This window comes from Triticum aestivum, chromosome 1D (assembly GCF_018294505.1).
Source record: "Triticum aestivum cultivar Chinese Spring chromosome 1D, IWGSC CS RefSeq v2.1, whole genome shotgun sequence".
NCBI lineage: Eukaryota > Viridiplantae > Streptophyta > Magnoliopsida > Poales > Poaceae > Triticum > Triticum aestivum.
The window spans coordinates 183,668,958-183,692,312 of NC_057796.1; the positions used below are offsets into that span (position 1 = coordinate 183,668,958).

The 23,355-nt window shown below is 46.8% G+C and overlaps 1 protein-coding gene across 5 annotated transcripts; it reads left to right on the forward strand.

Moving 5' to 3' along the window:
* The first annotated feature begins 1,495 nt into the window (after nucleotides 1-1,495).
* On the forward strand, nucleotides 1,496-23,103 carry LOC123180891 (maspardin). 5 transcript variants are annotated; one of them, XM_044593072.1, is made up of 8 exons: nucleotides 1,496-1,741; nucleotides 10,609-10,734; nucleotides 11,386-11,484; nucleotides 12,964-13,109; nucleotides 17,307-17,415; nucleotides 17,532-17,639; nucleotides 22,319-22,459; nucleotides 22,536-23,103. In XM_044593072.1, exons 1-8 carry the CDS (start codon nucleotides 1,661-1,663, stop codon nucleotides 22,806-22,808), a joined length of 1,083 nt encoding a protein of 360 aa, XP_044449007.1. In that variant the 5' UTR covers nucleotides 1,496-1,660; the 3' UTR covers nucleotides 22,809-23,103. The 5 variants fall into 5 exon arrangements, with proteins under 5 accessions (XP_044449007.1, XP_044449008.1, XP_044449011.1 ...); XM_044593073.1 differs by having other exon boundaries at nucleotides 12,967-13,109; XM_044593076.1 differs by having other exon boundaries at nucleotides 22,547-23,077.
* The last annotated feature ends 252 nt before the right edge of the window (nucleotides 23,104-23,355 follow it).

Below are 23,355 nucleotides of genomic sequence, written 5' to 3' on the forward strand. Positions count from 1 at the left end.
TAGACTGGCGTGCTGGCCTCTATGTTGAGCCTAGGTAGGACTGCGGTGTGTTGATCGGCCGAGGCCGGTCATGACCCGATGGTGTGTCCGGCCGGAGTTGATCGAGCGTGTTGGGTAAGTTTGTGCACCCCTACAGGGAAGTATTATCTATTCGAATAGCCATGTCCATGGTAACGGACACTCGGAGTTGTATCCCGATCGATACAATTAGAACTGGATGCTGAGGCAGGAAATGGAAATGATGGCTCCGGGATTGCTTTCTCGCAGGGAGTCAAAGAAGTGATCTCTGGGCGATGTTACAACATACTTACAACTATTATAATATGTTACTCTTATCTCTTCTGATGTTGCAAGATGCTTGAAGATGCTAGTCTTCGATAGGCTAGGCTTTTCCTTTTCTCTTCTGGCATTCTACAGTTGAGTCCACAGATACAACCCATTCCTTTGATAGAGATGCATACTTAGTTTAGATCTGATGTAGGTCTTATGAGTACTTTGGCTGAGTACTCACGGTTGCTTTGCTACCTCTTTTCCCCTATACCCGATTGTTGCAATCAGATGACGGATCCCAGGAGCCAGATGCTACCGCCGACGACTACTACTACTACCCCGAGGTGCCTACTACTACGTGGAGACCGCTGACGACCAAGAGTAGTTAGGAGGTTCCCAGGCAGGAGGCCTTGCCTTTTCGGTCGATACTACTTTTATGCTAGTCTTCTTAAGGCAAACTTGTTTAACTTATGTCTGTACTCAGATATTGTTGCTTTCGCCGACTCGTTTGTTTCGAGCTTATGTATTCGAGCCCTCTGGCTTGTAATACGAGTTTGTATGACTCTAATTTATGTCTAGAGTTGTGTTGTGATATCTTACTATGAGTCCCTGATCTTGATCGTACACGTTTGCGTGTATGATTAGTGTACGACTGAATCGAGGGCGTCACACCGGTGCACCAGCACAACAGCCTGTTGTGCGCCGCGACGTTCTGGTTGACTTGGGGCGGCGGGTCATTCGACCAGGGGCGGCGGTGCGACCGACCTTGAACGAGGCGACCTGCGGGGTGATCTGCAGCAACTGAAGATGCAGAGTACCGGCGGCAGGAATGGCTAGGCAGAGGGTGCGCCGGCGACTGCCATGGTAGCCATGGTCGCATGCACGCAAGAAGGGTGAGGGAGTGGCGGCTAGTTAGGTTGGGGGATAATCGGGAGTGGGTTGGTCGTTCGGGCCGCATTGGGTCTTGTCGCGTAGCGGCGAGCGCCAAGCACGCGTGATGATACGGGTGAGATCGAGAGCCGGCCGCTCGTTCTCCCCGAATAGTGCGTACACACTTTTTAGATTTTACTCCCTCCGTTTCTAAATATTTTGTCTTTCTAAAGATTTCAACAACTAACTACATACGGAGCAAAATGAGTGAATCTACACTCTAAAATATATCTATGTACATCCGTATGTGTTGAAATCTGTAAGACAAATATTTAGGAACGAGGAGTAAGAAATAAAAATTCATGGGTCCGAGAGAGAGAGGACAGTCTAACTACGCACGTGCCCACTGGAATACTCGCAAAGCCAGCCCACTGGATGCGATTTGCTCTTCCCCTCTGCCTGTCCGATTTGCCGTCCCCGGTCTCGCTGCCGCTCTGGTCGGAGGCTGTGAGAGAGGGAGATGACGGGACTAGGCGGCGGCGCGGCGGCCCCCGGGGACTACGTCTACTTCAAGTCCGTCGTCCCGCTCCACAAGATCTCTGTAAGCTCCGGCCTTTCCGAACCCCTCCCCGGCCTCGCCGTCAACCAACGCGGGCACTGACTTTAGCGTGGTGCCGTGGTCTCGAGCACGGGCCGTGTAGTGGGTTCCGTTTTGTTCTGAGGTCGTGGATAGTTCTCAGGATCGAAGTGGATAGGTAGGGGAATTTTGGGAAAATCCTGACGGAAGAAGAGAGGAAGATCGATCAAAGAGAGATAGCTGCGCTAGAGTTCTAGTTGCGGAAATGTGAAGGCAAGTAATTTAGGGTTTTTCTGTTTATCCCTCTCATATCCAGCTCCGAGTATATATACTACTCGTGCGGTGAATCAATAGTAGCTCACTTAGAGCTTAAACTGGAGTGTAATTACTACAAAGCCGAGATGAAACTGAACAGGAAAGGTAATTTGTCGGAATTGTTCTCTGCTGTTGCATTTGAGGGATCTGAACCGTCCGAGGAACATAATGTTTGCCCGTTCCTTTGTTACTCTTCTGGAGAATAGACTGACTGTTGAAAAGTTCAGACTAGGATATTTGGGTCCTGACACTGCACCTCCTGAGATTAGATTTCAAGGCTAAAATGCAGGAAATACCTTTTGAATGAATGCGCATCCTCCCAGGTATGCACAAGCCATTGCACCATTGCAGCATTTTTGTGAAGGATAGCCGGAAGAGCTAATCATATGCTGTTGAGGGTTTGGGAGAGCATTGGGGCCCAAGTGCTACTTGAGATGACTGACATGAAACAGTTGGTGGATTTGAGCGCTCTCCAGATGTTGCAATTTATAAGACATCTCACCCACTTTCTGAAGGATGTGAAAGGGGCCGTAGTATTTGGACTGCACCGTCAAGGTGGAACGGAGACCAAATGCAGTAATTCTGTATGCTTGAAGTTTAAGGTATACTATCTCTCCCACGTTGAAGTGCGTTCTGTCTGCTTCAGGTCTGCGAATTTGTTGATTCTGGCCTAAGCATGATCCCGATTTTCCTGCAGTTTTGCCATTGTAGCTCCTGTGTCAATTAGTGCAGCTCTGGCTTTTTCACTGACAGTGCAAGGAATTGCCATTTCAGCAATCTGAGGTGGCTGATACCCATACAGAGCCTTCAATGGAGAAGTTTTCAAAGATATGTGGTATGATGTGTTGTGCCACCATTCTGCTGCTGGCAGCAGATTACACCAACGCTTGGGTTCCTGAAATGCCATGCTACCGAGGTAGCTTTCGAGACATTGATTTACACGTTCAGGTTCAGGCTGTCCGTCAGTTTCTAGGTGATGAGTGGTGGTCAATTTCAGTTCTTCATTTAGAGATGTGAAGAAATCCATCCTATCTTGATCAGATACAATCACCTGAGGCAGACCATGTAGCTTATGGATATTATCCATTAAGAGTTTTTGCCACAGTTTGCACAGTGAATGGGTGAACCAAAGGCAGGAAGTGTGCATACATTGTCAGTTGACCAACCACCACTAGAATAAAATCTTTGCCCTTGGATTAGGCAATCCCTCTATAAAATCCATGGATATTTGGGATCATGCCTCTAGGAATTCTGAGTGGGTTGAGCGAACCAGGGTAATTAATTGTTTCTCCTCTAGTAACCTGACAATTTGGACACTAAGCAAGGAACTGCTCAATTTCTCCTTCTAACCCATGCCAATACAAGAGCTTCTTAATTCTGTGACATGTCACTCTTCTGCAAGAATATAATACCCTCCAATGATGGAAGAATGGGAAGAAGTGAGGATTTGTTTCCCGAGGTTGTTGGAGTTGCCCACATAAATTATTCTTTTGTATCTGAGGATACCAACTTCAGATGAATATTTTGGTTTGCTTGAGGGAGCTACAACCAGTTCCTGTAGTAATTTCAAGCACTTGTCGTCAGTTTTGTATGATTCTTCCACTTCTTTCACTCAAGCCGAGATTACCATTGAGATTGCATTACAACAATCACTTCATTTTCTTGGTCTTTCTTGGATACTACCTTGTTTTCTACTTGTTTTTTGTACGTAATAGCATAATCATACCCTAAGAGCTTGAGCATGAGTTTGTGTTGTATCCCCTTTAGTTATCTCTGACTGAACATGAACTTGAGACTTCTATGGTCTGATTTGATGATCAGTTTGTTGCCAGTGAAGTAATGTCTCCACTTTTTCAAGCCTTCCAAAATTGCAATGGCCTATTTTCATATGTTGACTGTGCAGTTGCATTTAGACCTAAACTCTTACCGACATAGGCAGGATGTCCCTTTTGCATGAGAACAACTCCTATAGAAGTACCACTTGCATCAACTTGTAGTGTGAAAGGCAGAGAAAAATCAGGTAATGCCAAGACAGGTGCAGTAGTCATTGTTGTCTTCACTAATCCAAATGCAGCAGTTTGCTCTGCTTCTACTGAAAAGCTTCTTTTTTGAGCATGTCATAGAGAGGCTTGCGGATGTAACTGTAATTTCTGATGAACCTTTTGCAGTAGCTAGTCATCCCCAAGAAACTTCTGAGTTTACTGAGGGTTGTTGGTTGTTTCCAAGCAATGATTGCAGCTATCTTTGAAGGATCAATAGCTACCCCCTTAGAGGAAATGATGTGTCCCAAATATTCAACAACAGGTTGTGCAAAAACACGCTTAATTTCTTCACAACCAGTTCGTTCTTTCTCAAAATATTTCCAAAACTTAGTGTGGATGAGTTGCACGCTGTTTTATGCTTTTGCTATAGACCCGTATGTCATCAAAGAACACCAGTACATGTTCCTTGAGTATCTTTGAGAAAATGTTGTTCATAATGGCTTGGAATGTTGCTGGTGCATTTGTAAGCCCAAAAGGCATTACAAGATACTCATAATGCCCTAGATGTGTTCTGAATGCAGTTTTGTGGACATTATCTGGATGCATTCTTATTGGATGGTACCATGATCTGAGGTCCAATTTGGTTAATATAATGGCCTGCCCCTTGTAGTTCATCTAATAACTCTTCTATCACTGGGACAGGATATTTGTTGTTGCTCTTGCTCTTGTGCTGGAAGTTGTTCTTGTTCCAGTTCCTCTTGCTCATCATCAGAAGGACCTTGCATTTTGGGTGCATTCATGCTCTTTGCAGCCCCTTGCATTTGTGCTCATAGAACCAGTTCTTAGGACAACACGAACACTTCTTTGGTTCTCTACCTTTGTCATTTGGAGCCCTGGGTCAGTTATCTCTTGCAGGTGCTTGCCTTGATCCCTGCTGAAATTGATTGGGTCTGGCCCCCTTTTGAGTGGCAGCAAGAACATGTCTTTTTGCTGCTGCCAAATGAGTTTGTTCTAGCTGCCTGGAGGACTCGTATGCACCGAGCAGTGTTAGGTTTATCACATTTGACCATACGTTTCACATTATCCTTGTGGCCACTGATAAATCTCAGCACAAAGAAATATTCAGGTAAATAGGGATTGTCCCTCGTCATTAGTTGCATCCAAGTCTCAAACTGATCAATGTTATTATCCGTACTGTTGATTTGCTTTAGATGTTGGAAGTGGTCCATTGCATCATACCAGTCTGCTTCAGGAAATCTGTCACATAGCAAGCTGCAGAATTGATGCCAGCTGAAGTAGTGCAGCTGTATATTGTCCTCTGCCGACCATATTTGAGCTTTTTCTCTAATGTGTGCACTGACACTTTTACTCACTGATCTTGTTGGATGCCTGATAGCCCAAATATTTTTTCACATTGCTGGATCCAAGTGATTATGTCATCTCCATTGTAAATGGGAATTTCTAGAGGGTGATCAAATAAGGGGCTCAATTGGAGGTTATGGTGTTGAGGGGGTGGGGGTGGAGGATTGGCTGGTGGTATGCTGCTATTGATGTTGTAGCTGAGGAATTTGTGGATAGTAACAATAGAGGTGGGGTGGATCTTGTGGGTGATATACTGGTGTGTTTCGAGGAATATGTGCTACTGGATAGTAGTTTTGAGGTAGGTAAGGTTGCTGGTAATTGAGATTGCTGTTGTTTGGCTGTAGATGTGGTGGTAGGCATGCGATGGGAGTGTTGGTTCTGTTGTGGAGTAGTCTGAAATTGTGGGTTTTGAGTTGGAGAATGGACAAAGAAGTTCTGCTGTTGTTTAGGTAGGAGTGAAGTAAAGAAAATTGTGGTTGTGGCATTTAGTGGCATTTAGGCTATTCTGTGGGGTGCGTGGAAGCTTGCTATCCATGTGCCAGAGCCATGAGTTGGTCGCGAGATCTTATGGGTTTCACCTCTAGCCTACCCCAACTTGTTTGGGACCAAAGGTGTTGTTGTTTGTTGTTGTTAGGCTATTCTTCTGTGGGGTTTGGTTTAGGTTTTGCAGTGGTGGTATAGGAGTGTGAACATTGGGTGTAGGTTGGCGAGACATGTGGCTCGGTCTTAGGCTGCCAAACTGTATCCTTCATGACAACCTGGAAGGGGTGAGTGGCATATTGTGGGTTTCAGTAGTAGAGCTGTAATTGGTTTCATGAATGGCCATCAGATACTCGCTGGGCCCTTAAGACATGTGATGACCGAACCGATCGTGAACCTCAGAAGTTCATGCAGTGAACTCAACTCACGAGTGGATTGCAGTCAGTCGATGGCTACTTGCTAAAATTAACGCTCATCACCACCTCTATTAGCTTAGAGATCTCACCGTGCAAAGAGAGCAACGAGTCTTGTTGATCCTTTTGCCCATGGAGGCGCACCATCTCTTGGGGCCAATGATCACGCACTGCTTCCTCGACGCGTGCGGCTTTCTTTCCTGCTTCTAGCCACCGCCAGAGTAGTCACTTCCTCTTCCATCGCCTCGAAGAGCTCCTTTCGTCACCGTCGTCGTAACTCACTTTGAATCGTGGGATTTTGCATTGTTCCACCAACCCTTCTTCGTTGCTTTGCTGAATCGTCCTCGGTCTGTCAAATCCGCGGCGGTAGGGTTTTAGCAGGTTATTGTGAGCGGTGTTCATACCTTGCTCGCTAATTTGAGCCAATAATGGGTGAGAGGCTCTGATACCCTTGTCAAGATCGACAGAAGAGATGGAAATCGACCGGGATAGATAGCTATGCTAGGGTTCTAGTTGCGAAAATGTAAAGGCAAGTAATTTAGTTTTTTTTTTGCATATCCCTCTCATAGCCATTATATACTACTTGCGTGGTGAATCACTGGTAGCCGTGTAGGAACAAGGTTCGTTTGTTAGGATGCCTCAGCTACATGCATCACTACACTTCCACTTGACACCTATTTAAACGGCTCGTCTCGCCGCTACCTTATCCTATTTCCATACTGCTGTCGCTCCATCCCGTATGGGTAGAGAACCCGTCGCCGTCTCGGCTGTGATACCGGAGGCTCTAGGGAAGTCAGAGGAGAGAGCACTCATTTTTGGGTGGGCTTACTACTTATATGCTTTTAGCAGTTATCCTCACCGCACTCGGCTACGCGGCTTAACTGGAGCGTAATTCTTACAAAATGTGAGATTAGTTAAGAGTTATATTGTGTTGCATGTATAGCCTGTGTATTTTCCCCGTTGTATGAGGGGTTTCCTGCATATTTACCACATGTATATATATATACCGGCTTGCCCTCCCAAGGAAATACAAGTTGCATATTTCCTGACATGGTATTAAAGGCCTAGGTTATTTTTTCTTCCACGCGCAGCTCGTGCTCCAGTCCAATCTCACGCTTGCACCGCCGCCCCCCTCTTGGTTGGCAGTCATTGCCTCCTCTTGGGCTGTCGTCATCCTCTCGGCCGGCCGTCGCTGCCTCCTCTCCCTTTATCCCAATTTCTCTCCCTCTATCGTGCTCGCTTTTGCATTGCAGGTCTCCAGATCACCACACACCACCTCTTGTCTCAGGTCAGGCCATGGCGCTTCTCTCCAGGCTCTCCCTCGTTGCAGCCCACTGGCTCCGTTGATGGGCTCCCTTGTCATCGTGTTCCCCATCCGACTGCTAGCTTCGTCTGGGGCCCTCCTCTAGGACCGGCCGCCGTTGCTCCCAAATCGGCCGCTGTCGTGCTCCCTGGCCACTGCCTTTCATACCGCCTGCCGTCCATCTAGCTGCCGACTCTGCTACTGGTGGCGCCTCGCTCTTGTTGTCTTGTCTCTGCTCAGCCTCCCGCAGCCTTGTTCTTTCTGTTGGGCGTGTGTGCTCGGAAGCGTGGCCTCCAGGTTGGCTGGCTGCGTGCACTTGGGTTGACCTGTGCGATCGGGCTGGAGTGCTTTTCTTGAAGCCATCTACGAGCTGATTAGTTTGTGAAAAAAGAAGTAAGAAAAGTAAAGAGGGGAAAACAATATCATTAGACATGGTGTCTCTCGCTCGCCCTCTAGTGATTTCCAATGGTGTTTCTGGTGTTCCCAACACTTAGTCCATCTCGCGATGTGCCTTTCCTCGGTCTTTGGTGCTCATTTGTTTGTGATGTCATCCCTTTTGGCGCCTTACCCAGACTGTGGTGGCTGCTCTACAACGAGTCCTCTCGCAACCTCCGTGGATGCTGATTGTCGCTCTACACTAATTCCCCCCGTGACTTTCATCGGCAGTATTGGTGCACATTGCTACACCGACTCCGTCTCGCACGCACGTCCTCCCTTGGTGCTTACGTGCCTGTGACCTTGTCTCCTCTACTGGCTTCTGCGGATCGACGTTGGGTGTGCTACACCGCCTCCTCTAGCGACTAGCGACTTCCACGGGTGGCAGTGCCTGCTCCTCTCCTGGTGCTGCTGCGTTGACTACTTTAGCTGCGTCACTGAGCAGGAGACTGCGCGCCTTCGTGAACTGCTTATTGCCTCCGGTTCTCCATTTCCGGGTGCATCTACGTTGACCTCTTCAGCTAGCCCATGACTGAGCAGGGGATTACATGACTTTGGTGCTTGCTAGCTGCGTGATGAAACACAAACAAGTGAGATGCAAATTTGCGCATGTAAAGGTCTCAATCTTTCACGGTCCTTGACGAAACGAAGACGCAGCAAAGTAGATGAAGATGTAGCCGAACAAATACCATGGATCGAGCGAGATGTAAGAAACCAAAGTAACAAAATCAGCACAAGATAGATCAAAAATCAATCTCGTAGCGACTCTCGCTGTGCTCTTGCGACGCATCATCAAAAGATTAACATTGTAGAAAAACGACCTCCCTCAGCACTACTAACTTGACAGGAATTTCACCATTCAAATTTGTGTTAGCAGATTTAGCATACGGTGCAATTCCCAGGATTCCTTTGCCATCTTTCTTCTCTTGAGCAAACAACACTATGTCATGGAGACATTCTTGAGTCCGTGTCGCGGCCGAAGAAGCTCTAGTTGCCACATCATCGCCTCCCTCTTTAAACAAAGCTGTCCTTGGTTTCGTGGTTGCTTTGGGGACCTTCTTTGGAACTGAAATAATAGCATCCACCTTGATATCATTGGCAAACATCAGTTATAGCACATGTCGTTTCCCGTTAAATGAATAAGTGTTGGACCTCCCATGATGTGTGGCACCACGATCATGTTGCCACGTCCTTGCCAACAGTAAGTGGCATGCATCCAATTGGCAAAACATCACATATCACCCTATCAATATAGTTGCCAACCAAAAATTTGATGCACACCTTGTGAGCAACATTTAACTTTTCAGTGTTATACAGCCACTCGACTAAGTGGGGTTGTGGGTGTTTCCACACACGTAATCCTAAATAACCCACCAACCCCTTGCTGACCTCATCGGTGTAGCTTCCACCATCGATGATCAACTTACAATTGGTGTCGCTGATTTTTCACTCAGACTGAAAAATATCCAGCGTTGCCCCTTGTCCTCGATACGGTCTTCTTGCACTCGCTGCACCATCAAGGACGTATATGATTCAGCAGCTTCAAAACTCATGGCCTCTTTTTCAAGATCTTCAGACTTCTCACTAGATCTGTCATCAACTTTCTCTTCATCACTAGCTGATGTATCCATCTTTTGTGAGTAATACTCTCTTCTCATTAGGACATTCACGCTTCATATGTCCCCGGCCTACACACTTGAAGCACTCTACATCACTAGTGCGTACGGTGGACTATGCACTTGAATCAGCTCTCAATGCTCCTATTTTTGGAACATCCTTACGAAGAGGCTGAGTTCCGAGCTATGACCCTTTTGACGGCAAAGGTTACTGTGTTTACTTCAAGAGTTTGGTGTGTACATGTGCGTGTTATCAGTATTGCGCGTGACCCTGTGAAGCATGAGCACACCAAGCATATTGGTGTTGATGCTTCTTTTGTGCGCGCTGGTGTGGAGGACTAAGTATTTGCTCTCATTATGTGCCTTCCGAGTTACAATTGGCGGATTTCTTTACGAAGGCCCATACTAGAGCGCAACATGGATTTTATCTTTACAAACTCATTGTCATGGATCCACCCTGTGTTTGAAGGGGGGGGGGGGGTGGGGGTGATAGAGTTATATTATGTTCCATGTATAGCCTATGTATTTTCCCTGTTGTATGAGTGGTTTCTTGCGTATTTACGAGCTGTACATGTATATACCGCCCCGCCCCCCAGGAAATACAAGTTCCATATTTGCTAACAAAATTAATTCATTGGCTGTGGCTACCTATCCATTTAACTGGCGCGCACGTGATCATACAAATAGACACATATATGGCCTCTACACAAGCTAGGGAAGTATTGGAAGCTTCGTTCGATACACACGTTCAACATAAATCTTTGTTCTGGTTAACAAGTCCCCTATCCAGTACAAAATCAAATGTATGTTTTACAATCTTACCAATCCAGTTTTAAATCTGGTTAGTCAAATACACTGTGTGATTCATGCCTTTTGGAAGAAAAAAGGGAAAGTATTGCTCAAAAAATATATTTTTTTAAACTTGTTTCTACATTTCTTATGGTTGGCGAGATTCTAAATTATTTCTTTCTATTGGATTTTGTAGATTGGATCAAAATTGTGGAGATATTATGATTTTGGCCCCAAGGCTGTGCCACCCCTTATCTGCATCCCAGGAATTGCTGGGACGGCTGATGTATACTATAAACAGATAATGTCCCTCTCTATGAAGGTGCTTACAATGAGAATGAATGAGTCCCATTCCATTGCCAGTTCAGCACACATCTTTTCTGATTTTGCTAGCTGTCTTGAGTGTTCATATGTACCTGCAAATGTATACACAATGCGATATGCAACCCTTATGCTGACATACAGTGGCGGAGCAAGGATTGAAGCAAACCCTGGGCCAATTTTTTTTTCTGGCAACATGGATAAACTTTGACACTTATAACTACACCAAAAATACCTCATACATTCCCAAAAATATCCAAGGCGAGAATATGCAAAATAAAGCTCAACTGTTTATTAAATCAATAATTTAAACTCAACGCACTGGTGAAAAGGATCTCCTCATCTTCTATATATACAACATGAAATGAAATTGACATAAAAATGCACCGATTTGAATTCAACAAAATGTGGGCAAGAGGCCTTGATTTCTTTCTGCTACATTAGTGTTCTATGAGATTTTCATGCTTTGCATGACGTCCAAATTGTGGTGGCACTGTTAAGTGTATCCAATTTGAATAGCCATCTCTCTCTTCTTGGAATTTTATTAGAGGTCAACAATTGCAGAATCCTCCTTTAGTTCTGCTTGGCACATGTATAATTGTTAGATACATATATCGGACCAACCTAAGATTTTTGTCTTCATTTTTTTCAGGGTTATCGAGTAATATCTATTGATGTTCCCCAAGTTTGGAATCACCATGAATGGATTCATTCCTTTGAAAAGTTTTTGGACTCCATGAATATCCATCATGTAAGGAAATATTATAATACTTTCTTTTCTACGAGGCTGTTAGCCTAGTAATGTGTTGCTCTCTTTCATTTCCAGCCTTGCTTAAAATTGCGAACCCATATTTCCTAGGATCTAATGCATCTTCACTTCATGTGTGTGTGCCTGCTGCACCTATAATCCTGAATTACTCCCTCCGTTCCTAAATATTAGTCTTTTTAGAGATTTCAAATGGACTACCACATACGGATGTATATAGACATATTTTAGAGTGTAGATTCACTCATTTTGCTCCGTATGTAGTCATTTGTTGAAATCTCTAGAAAGACCTATATTTAGGAACGGAGGGAGTATTTTTGTAGTGTTGTTGAAGTTTTTATTGGTACATAAAAAATAAAATATAAGCACGGTATCATGGGGTATCGACATGTGAACTTAAATTAGTTCTGCTCCTACTTGTTCTTGAAATACACGTGGTTCTGATTATTAGAAGTTGGTACAGTTTGTACTTACTAGTTTTCTATGATTCCCTTAAGAGACGGCTGTAGCATGGTTTTCTAACTTAATTGCCCATTCTGTGCAAATTAACAGCACATGTCGTATTTTATTCGCTTAATCCCTGAGGGACTCTTGCGAAGTACTTTCTCCGTTCCAAATTATTTGAAATTCTAGCTTTGTACCATGTCAAACGTTTTTAAGTTTTAACCAAGTCTGTAAAATTGGACAATCTAATGGGCACACACATGCACATTTGTCGCGCCTTCCAATAGGGCATGAATCTGCCACCACATGTTGACTTCATCTACATTAATTGCTAAATTGGAATTTTAAAAATGGCTTGTCTCACACCGATTAGCGATTCACAGTGGTGAAGTACTCCCCACTTCTGCGAAGATGTCCTGGTTGACGTCGCCTCTCTGCATCTCTGTATTGCACTTTAAAATATATTAAAAGTCAAAGCAGAGAATATTTGCTGATGTCATGTTTTGGATGCATACGATACCATGCTTGTACTCCCTCCGTTCCAAAATAGATGACCCAACTTGGTACTAACTTTGTACTAAAGTTAGTACAAAGTTGAGTCATCTATTTTGGAACGGAGGGAGTATGAGAGAAAGAGAGAGGTTGGATGGCCCCATGGAAAGACTAAGATGCAGCGTCTGCTACATAGTAGCGTCCATATAAAAGATATGAACATCCACAACACCAAATTAGTTACATTGGATTAATGATAAAATATATTTCCATACTGTATGTAGATATTAGCACATTTTTTATGGTCTTGGTAAATATAGAGAAGTTTGAGTTAGGTGAAAGCTAACTCAAATACTCCCTCAATCCCAAAAAGCTTGTCTTTGATTTGTCTGGATGCGGATGTATCTAGAGACGTTCTAGTGTTAGATACATCTGTATCTAGATAAATCTAAACAAGCTTTTTGGGACGGAGGTAATAGTTAGTAATGGATGGAGTGGTACTGATTTATATTCAACCATTTTATGAAGCAGGTTCATATCTGTGGTACATCTCTTGGTGGATTTCTTGCACAAATATTTGCTCAATACCGCCCAAGGAGAGTAAAGTCCTTGGTGCTATCAAATACCTTTCTTGAGACACACAAGTTTGCTGCTGCTATGCCATGGTCTCCACTGTATGTAGTCTGTTTTAAGAACTTTTTTGTAAGATCACATGATTGCTTTATTATAACCTAGTGATATGCCCATGTGAAAGTGTTTTATTGTGTTTACATGCCTACACACTTTCGTACGTATAAAGTCTTAGTCACATGCAGATTTCCAAGTTACATTGATCCCTATATTTTTGAAGTTTTCAAAAATGTACTTGCAGATTTCAAAACAACAACAAAGCCTTTCTGTCCCAAAGTAGTTGGGGTAGGGTAGAGTTGAAATACATCAGATCTCAAATCCAAGTCATGGTTTTGGCACCTGGATAACTAACTTCCACGCACCCTGGCCTATGGCTAGTTCTTTGGTGATACTCCAGTCCTTCAGAGCTCTCTCACGGAGCCCTCCCATGTCAAGTTTGGTCTACCCTGACCTCTCTTTACATTATCAGCACACTTTAACTGTCTGCTATGCACTGACGCTTCTGGAAGTCTGCGTTCTATATTCCCAAACCATCTCAGACGATATTGGACAAGCTTCTCTTGAGTCGGTGCTACCCCAACTCTATCTCGCATATCATCATTTTGAGCCTGATCCTTTCTTGTGTGGCCACATATCCATCTCAACATGCGCATCTCTACTAGACCTAACTGTTGGACATGTCACCTTTTAGTTGACCAACATTCAGCGCCATACAACATTGCATGTCGAATCGCCATCCTATAGAATCTGCCTTTAAGCTTTTGTGGCACTCTCTTCTCACAGAGCGTTAGAAGCTTGGCACCATTTCATCCATTCAGCTTTGATTCGATGACTTGCATCTTCATCGATATCACCATCCTTCTGCAACATTGACCCCAAATATCAAAAGGTGTCCTTCTGAGGTACCACATGTCTGTCAAGTCTGACCTCCTCCTCGTACCTAGTAGTACTGAAACCACACTTCATTTACTTAGTTTTAGTTCTACTAAGCTAAAACTGTTTGATTCCAAAGCCTGTCTCCATAGCTCTAACTTTCTGTTAACCCTCGTTCGACTATCCTCGACTAGCAACACATCATCTGCAAAATGCATAAGGAGCATGGAGAGCTCTCACTCCAGCAAGACAACCTAGCAGCGGGCGCCCCCGACCAGACATCAGCCGCCATAGCCATAGAAAGAAGAGAGGTGAGATTCAACAACTCGGGAGAGTGAGTTGTTTTGGGGAGCGGCGTCCACGGGGGCGTGCAGGAACCCGACGACGGGTGGAGCTTGGCGTGGCTGCGCGCGTGGAGCGGAGCAGCCGACGTGGCGTTGCGTGGACGTGACGTCGATGTTGGCGTTCGGCCCCGTGGGCGCATGCCATGGAGGGCTTGGCAGGCCGCGGGCGGGAGTGCGCCATCAGCGTCCTGGCGGCCATCTAAAGCGGGGTTAGATCCGCGGACAGTGAAATGTATTTTTCTGGGCTATGCTTCTAGTCAGTAGGGGTATAAATGTGGTGTCCCTCTGAGAAACATAGATTTGGAAGGTGGTCAAGAGGGGGCGAAGGTCGTCTCTCATACTCATGGTGATTCTGAGGGACTAACACTGATGATGATGTGCAGGCTCAGGTCCAACCAATGGTGAGTACAATTCCTGTTGGTACTCACGACAACAGCCACATGTGCAGGAGGAGCAATTAGTGCAAGGGAAGCAACAATGCAATGATGCAAGTGTTGAAGTGTATATGTGGGTTGCCTAGCCCTTTCCCTCAGTTCGGACGTTTGGTTGCGTTGGCTAGTGCATGAAGCTTAACATGGTATCAGAGCCCAAGGTCTTGAGTTCAAGTTCTGGCTGTCGCAGTTTATCCAAAAATTGTTGCTGCCCCCCTTTGTCCACGTATAGGCCTCTTGAGCCATACCTTTGAGTCTTATCTACGTGTTGACTTTCCGCGTCACACGTGAGAGGGGGTGTTGAAGTGTATATGTGGATTGCCTAGCCCTTTCCATCAGTTCGGACTTTTGGTTGTGTTGGCTAGTGCATGAAGCTTAACAGCAAGCTCATCAGACACAATGGAACTGCCTATTGCGCTGCGAAAGGGGGTGCGCGAAGCAGTAAAGAAGGCTTTACCGCTGGATGTTTTTTATGATCATGAAATTGGCAATTTTGTGCCTTATGAGGCTTTGTCTCCTTCCTACAGAGCGTTTTGTCTCTCTCTACAAACAGTGACAATTCCAAAGGATTGGAAGGCTGCAAAGCAAGATCCGAAGTGGCATGAAACGGTGATAGAGGAGTTGGAAACACCGAAGAAAAACAAAACGTTGACACTAACCACATTGCCGGCAGAAAAGAACATACTGAGTTGTAAGTGGATCTATACCATGAAGCAAAATCCTGAGAGAAAGGTGTAACGGTATAAGGCCAGATTGGTTGCCAGATTGCTCCTGTTGCAAAGATGAACATAGTAAGGATACTGGTTTCGTGTGCTGCAAACTTTGGGTGGAAATTGCACAAATTAGATGTCAAGAATGCCTTTTTACATGGTGACTTGCAGGAAGAGGTATACATGGAGATACCACCAGGTTTTGGTATGGAACAAACTACGGGGAAGGTACGCAGGATGAATAAGTCTTTGTATAGACTGAAGCAACCGTAGAGGGCATAGTTTGATAGGTTCAAACTTGTTGTCTGTGGCTTGGGTAGTCAATGTAATGTGACCACGTGGTGTTTTGCAGTCACTCTGATCAAAATATCACCATTCTTGCAGTTTATGTGGATTACATTATCATCACTGGAGATGATAAGAAGGAAATAGAGATTGAAGGGGTGTTTGAGCAAGGAGTTTGAGGTAAAGGATATGGGCAACTTAAAATACTTTCTTGGTTGGCATTGAAGTGGCCCGGACAGCGAAGGGAATATCTTTGTGCCAGCGGAAATACACCTTGGATCTCTTGACATTACGTATGCCGTGGGTGTGGTGAGCAGATCCATTCATGAACAAAGGAGTGGGCATCTCGATACTGTGCACAGAATCCCGAGATACTTGAAAGGCACTCCGGGTAAAGGGTTGTGGTTTGCGGAGAGTGGACATCTTGAGGTGGATGGCTAGAGTGACTCTGATTGGGCAGTTGTCAAGATGATAGAAGATCAACTTCTGGCTATTGTGTTTTGTGGGAGGAAATTTGGTGTCATGGAGAAGCAATAAACAGATAGTTGTGTCTAGATTAATACCAAAAGCCGAGTATAGAGCCTTATCTCAAGGGCTGAGAGAGATCCTCTGGGTAAAGCACCTACTGAGCGAGTTGAAACTTCAGAGGAAGGGACTCTAGGGCTTGGTGTGACAATCAGTTAGCTATAAGCATTGGTAATAACCCAGTTCAACATGATAGGACAAAGCATGTGGAAATTGATCGCTTCTTCATTAAGGAGAAACTTGATGTTGGGATCATCAGCCTTGCTCATATCAGCTTTAGGCAGCAGATTGCAGATTGCTTGACAAAGGGGCTGGGAGCAAAGAACTGTAACTTGGCTTGTACAAGATGTGGTTTGATAGATATCTACCATCCATCTTGAGGGGGACTGTTGAACCGGTATGGGCCAGGGCCCATCTCCACTTAGGGCATTTCTAACCGATCCCAAAGAAGGCCGTAAGGGAGGATAAATTCGGTTATCCTCCCTTACAGCGCACCTAGCCATCCCCTAACCGCTACAGTGGAGTAAAAATTATCCCCCACTGCCCAATTTCCCTGAATATGCTCACTCCCACCGGGGCCGTTTTTTTGGAGCCGGTGATAAAAAAGGGGCCTGTTGGGGGGGGGGGGGGGGGCGATTGGAGATGCTCTAATCCTGTATGGGGCGTGATTGCTGGCTGTTGTTCAGGCTCACAGTGGACGTTGTCTTTGCTATGCTGGCTGTTGTTCAGGATCTCACAGTGGACGTTGTCTTGCTATTGCCTTGCCGTTCTAGTTTAGGTTGGGTTTGTCGGTCTTCTAGTGGCGGATCGCCGATTCTTAGGTTGGCAATCCTTGGGTCGTTTGGTTCTATAGTTGGGGCATGCCTATGGCGATGTATGGGTCGTGCCTATCTTGGTGTTGTATCTTAATGAAATTACATGCAGCTCTCCTGCATGTTTTGAAAAGAAAATAAAATCTCAAAGGATTTCTTCAATGCAACATTAGCTAATATTTTATGTTTGCATTTTGCCTATAAATCATTACTGCAGATAATAATCATTTATTCTGTCTCAACTACTTTGTGATATTGCAGTGTCAGCTGGACCCCTTCTTTTTTGCTGAAGAGGTATCTCTTAACAGGAATCCGAGATGGTCCACATGAACCATTCATTGCAGATTCTGTGGATTTTGTAGTGGGTCAGGTTGTATCACGTTCAAACACTTACGCATGTTATAAATATAAGTAAAGTAATGGATCTTGATGCTCTTCTATTTTTCCTAGTTTATGATTTGGTAAGATCGAACTTCTGCATGCCAGGTAGAGACATTATCAAGAGAAGACCTTTCGTCAAGGTTGATATTAAATGTCAATGTTGCATCAGTTGGGTCATTATCGCTACCTGATTCATTCATCACAATAATGGATGTAAGCACCTAACTCAGTTGTAGCATGACAGATTAGTGTATGTAAGTTTTCCTAAATTATTTTTACTTCATTCCAACGATTGCCTGTGAGAGTTTTTGCTGTGGTCTTTGGTTAATTTAAGATTGATAAATCAGTTCCTAACCTCTGTGACTTATGCTTAGAAAACCATGTTAATCTTTTTTTCGAGAAAACGCATAAGACTTGCGTTTCATTGCATTGAAAAGAGAGAGTTTGTGTTTACAGTCCTCCTAGGAGGTAGGTTACGGAGTACTCCCTCCGGTCCTTTTTACTCCGCGTATAAGAATTGTCTGAAGTCAAGCTTCATAAAGTTTGACCATATTTATATGAAAAAAATATTAATATCTACAATACTAAATTTATACAATATGAAAACTAAAGTCATGACGCATCTAATGTTGTTGATTTTCACATTCTGAATGTTGGTATTTTTCTCTATAAATTCGGTCAAAGTTTACGAGGTTTGATTTCAGACAAACCTTATATGCGAACTAAAAAGGACCGGAGGGAGTACACGGAAGTAACTAATGTACATCCCAGGTGGGCAGAATGGCACGCAGGCCAGCCGCTCCCGCTCTAGCCCAAAGGGCAGCTTCCTCCCTGACCTTGTTAATGAGGGAGTGGATAGACGGCAGATTGTCATCGAAACACACTCGTTCCTGTGCTTCCAGATCATCCATGGCATGAGGGCGATGGAGGCCAAGCCTTTGCGAAGGGGCTTGGGGGTGTCTTGCCTTGCTTGCTGCCACCAATCCTTCAGCGAGGCTTCATTCGTTGGGCGCCGGTCGTCATTTGTAACCAAGCCAATATCTCATGCCAGTCCTGTCGAGAGAAGGGGCATTCGAGCAATAGCTGACGGATTGTCTCCAGAGTTATATCGCAGAGGGGGCACCGGGGAGGATGTTGTAGGCCTCGCCGCGTGAGGCAGTCGGCCGTCCAGCACCGATCCTGGCTCGCCAACCAGCGTAAGAACTTCACTTTTGGGGGTGCCCAAGATTTCCAGATCAGCTTCCATGCATCGCAGGACACAACCAAAGGAAGCGCGATAGCAGGATTGCGCAGTGTAGACGCCGCTCAAGGTCCACTTCCAGATTAGGCGATTGGGTTCCTCAGTGAGCGTGAGGCCCTTGTGCTTTTGCCAAAGCAAGAGGTACTGCCCAATCTCGTGCACGCCAAGGATACCCTAAATGTCACGGGCCCAGCCATGGTCATGGAGGCCCTCAACCACGGTACTGTGCTTTCCGCGCCTCTTGGGGATGCACGCGTATAGGAGTGGGGCAATTTCGCTGATCGAACGCCCACTAATCCAGCGGTCTTCCCAGAATTTGGCAGTGAGCCCATCAACAATCATCATGTAGGTTGACGCAAAGAATATGGCCTGTTCCTCCGCGGAGAACTGCATGTCAAGAGTAGACCAGGCGCGGGTGTCGTCAGTGCGAGAGAACCAAAGCCAACGCAGCCTAAGGGCGAGTCTAGTGCGCTCCAGGTCCTCGACCCCCAGGCCGCCCGGGGCAGGGGGCGACATACGCGGCGCCAATTAACGTGGAACGGCGGCGCGTTCAGCCCAGAGAAAACCTCGCTGTATCTTTTTGAGCTGTCTGAGAGTCTTCTTAGGCGGGGTGAACACCAGGAGCTGGTGTATCGGTATCGCGCCCATGACGGATTTGACAACGGCGAGACGGCCGACGCGGTTCATCAGGTGGGCTTTCCAGGAGGGGAGGCAGCCAGCAGTGTGATCCACTAAGGGCTGGAGTTGCGCGGCAGTAGGGCGTCACAACGTAAGCGGGATCCCAAGATAGGAGAAGGACATCTCGACTATGGGGCACCCAAGTGTCTCGACCACAGGTGCAGCTTCCTTGGGATCGCAGTGCAGCAGAGTCGCTGAGCTCTTGGCGTAGTTGATTCGCAGGCCAGAGGCTCTCCTGAAGATTTCCAGAATACCCTTGACAGCAGCTAGGTCGGCCGGCGATGGTTGGCAAAAGAGGACCACGTCGTCGGCGTATAGCGAGATTGCCTGTATTGGCCGTTGAGGGTGGAGTCGCTGTAGTATGCCGTCGTCGATGGCGCGCTTGATCAGCCGCCCAAGGATGTCCACAACCAGGGAGAAAAGTTGCGGCGAGAGGGGGTCGCCCTGGCGCAATCCACAGCGCCTCCAGATCGAGGGCCCCGGCTCGCCGTTCAGCAGGACCCTGGTATTGGCCGAGGAGAGCAGGATCGCAAGCCACTCGAGGAATCTCTCGCCAAAGCCATACTGGCAAAGGGCCTCAAAGAGGAAGGGCCATGAGAGCGAGTCGGATGCGCGGGTCAGATCGAGCTTTAGCATAACTCGGTGTGCGCCCAACTGATGCAGGAGGCGCGCTGTTTGCTTCACCAGCACGAGGTTGTCGTGAAGACAGCGGCCGGGGATGAACGCGTTCTTGTTTCGACTCACCAAATTGTCGAGCTTGGGCGCGAGGCGAAGGGAGCGAACCTTTGCGAAGATCTTCACGACCAAGTGAATGAGACTAATTGGACGATAGTCGCCCAATGTACTGGCGTCGGCGCGCTTAGGCAGCAACGTTAGCAGGGCCTGGTTCAGGTGGTGAAAGCCACGACCATGCATGTCGTAGAGCTGCTGGAACACTGCAACGAAGTTGCTCTTGACGATACTCCAGCACGCGTGGAGGAACTCCGCGGTAAATCCGTCGGGATAGGGCACCTTGCGCGTGGGAAGGTGCTTCACAGCGCTCCTGATCTCACCCTCGCTAAACGGCGCGTCCAAATCGATCAGGTTGCTGGGCTCAATGAGCTCGAAGTTGATGGTGTGGTCGCGATCAACAGCAGTCCCGAGGAGGTCGTCGTAGTGCTGGAAAGCAGCCTCGGCCATGTTGGTGTGGTCGAGGAGCACGCGGTTGCCAGTGACAAGGCTGTGGACTCTGTTCTTTTGACGGCGGTAGGAACATTGCCGGTGGAAGAAGCTCGTATTCGTGTCGAGACGTGAGTGTGCTGCCTGGCAATGGAGCGCTCCAGCGAGGCGAGGCCGAGGTGCACAATCTTAAGCTGCTTGCGCAACCAGTCCTCCTACGGCGTGAGGACGCGATCCTCCTGGGCGCGGTCAAATCGCGATATGATATCCCGAGCGATTGCAAGTTTCTGCTTGACGAAGCCGACTGAGCGCGAGCTCCAGCTGGTCAGGCCACGGGCAGTGGCTTGCAAGCGGAGGACGAGGCGCTTGAAGGGGTCATCGTCGTGGACAGAGGTCTAAGCAGTGTTCACCATCTCCTGGAAGCCGTCAAGGCGTAACCAGAAGTCCTCAAACCGGAAACGCTGGCGAGCGATGGGCATCAGGGCGCAATCCAGGAGTAAGGGGCAATGGTCCGACACTACCGACGCGAGGCATCGTAGGTGGCATTCCCCGTGCAATTCCTCCCAACCCGAAGTGCACAGCACCCTGTCGAGGTGGACAAGGGTGGGCGGCGATTGCTCGTTTGACCATGTATAGCGCCGGCCATTGAGGTAAACCTCTTTGAGTGCTAGGTCGTTGATTAGGCGCCGGAACCTGCCCATCACGCGGTGATTGAGATTGCCGTTTTCTTGTCCTCATCGCGATATATGAGGTTGAAGTCATCGCAAATCATCCAAGGCCAAGCACAATCGAGGCGAATGTCACGGAGCTCTTGGAGGAAAGCAATTTTGTTGTCGTCCTCCTGCAGTCTGTAAACCACGGACATCCACCATGGAGTGCCGGAGCCTGTCTGCACCTGGCGGTAATCGCGTTCGTGGTGAACTGGGAACTGGGGGTCTGTGATAGATACGGACCTGCCCCGCCAAGCGAGTAGGATGCCGCCACGCGTGCCGATCGCAGGTAGATACACATACTCTTCAAACTCCGAAGCGAGTCTCTAAAACCACCGAGGAGCAAATCAACTCCATTTTCGTTTCCTGGAGGCAAACAATAGCGGCCCCGTAGTGTCAAGGAGAGATCACATACTCAAACGGAAGGCGCGGGAGTTGAGGCTGCGCACGTTCAACGATCTTGAGGCCATGATCCATATAACTAGATCGACGGGGGGAGGGGGGAACGTGATGCCTAAGTTGCTGTAGCGTCGACAAGGGGCGCCAGGGATAGGCATGGCACCAAGGTCATGCGGGATCTCTTGATCAACTAGAGCGGTGATGGCTGAGATGACGGCGAGGGGGAGGGGTGTCGCGAAGACACCATCATATGCTTTCATCTCGGCGGGGGTGATCTTCTGGCCCGTACCGATGATGCCCAATGTGCGCAGGATTTGAATATGCGCCCTTCTTGGGGCGAGGAGAGGGGGGGGGGGGGGGGGGGGCGCAGTGGTGGAGCGCCCATGGCGAGGGGAGAAGTTGAGGGGTTGCCTCCGTGGACGCCTACCAGGGGGAGGCAGGGCTGCGTTCAGGTGCTTGGTGGCAGCCTGGAGGAAGTCACCCAACGTCCAATCGCGGGGGGTGCAGCAGCGCGAGGCCTGGTGCGGCGCAGCGTAACCGGCGGCGACGCAAAACGCATGTTAATCTTGTGTACCATATAATAATCTATGCATTTGAAACCCTCAATTCACAAGGACTTCCAAGATTGATTCTTTCTCCTATCTGTTAGTTTTGACACTCCAGCATCCCTTGTACGGTAACTATGTTCAGTGAACATCTATGCACAGACGAACGACTACTCTGCTGTTCCTCGGCAGTTGAAGGACCAAGTGAATGAAAGGTACTCAAGTGCAAAGCGTGCAGTACTGAGGACTGGTGGGGATTTTCCCTTCCTGTCACGTCCAGATGAGGTCAATTTGTACCTTCAGGTATTGTTGATTATCTTCCTTTTCCATTTGTTTGTTAATGTGGAACTTTGAAGAACAAATTGCAAAACACTGGCAGCTACACTTAAGGCGAGTTGGAGTAGAACCAAGACCGGATCTAGTCCAGGGTTTCACACGGGATGGTAGCTCCGGGAGCTCAAACGACCACGAAGATGGAAACAGTTTTGATGACCATCCCAAAGATGATGGGGACCGTAGTTCAGGCAGTGATGGCCGTAAGACGGAGCACTCTGAATCAGGGCCACCTAATTCAGATGGACTGGTACCAACAAGCATAGTGCTAGGTATGGTCAGTTCAGCTCTGCATGTTTCCCTATGTGCGTGCTCATGATGCATCATTACTATACATCCGTTTTGTATATTTCTTCAAGTCGGTTGTTTAATGTATGAAGTTATGCCTTTTGCCGGAGTATAGAACTCGTCTTATAGAATATCAGCAGACCCGTAAGTGGCGCGACTGCATTGGAACAACTGATGGAATTCATTCATGTATTTTGTGTAATATAGGAATTTCTTCTTTATTCTGTGTTTGTAGGCTCGTACATTGATGAATTATAGATGCCCGAGACATGTGATCGTGGTTGCTTGTTTTTCTTTGAACCAAATAAATTGCATAACCTCGATAATTTTGTAGTGTCTTGCCAATTTTAATCTCTATTAGAAGGGTTGGACACGCACGTAGCTGGTGTTGTTCGAATTTTTCATTAAAAAATTGTTATTTGCTTTGGCGTGCGGGGAAGATGGAGTGTGTTTTCCTTTTTTATAATGCTGTGTTTTGGCGGACCTTGCGATGTGATGCTTGAGATGTGATGTGTAGGGAAACTATTTGGAGGTGTTTGGTTGACAAACGCAAAGGGTAGTAGGTGACACTGGAACCA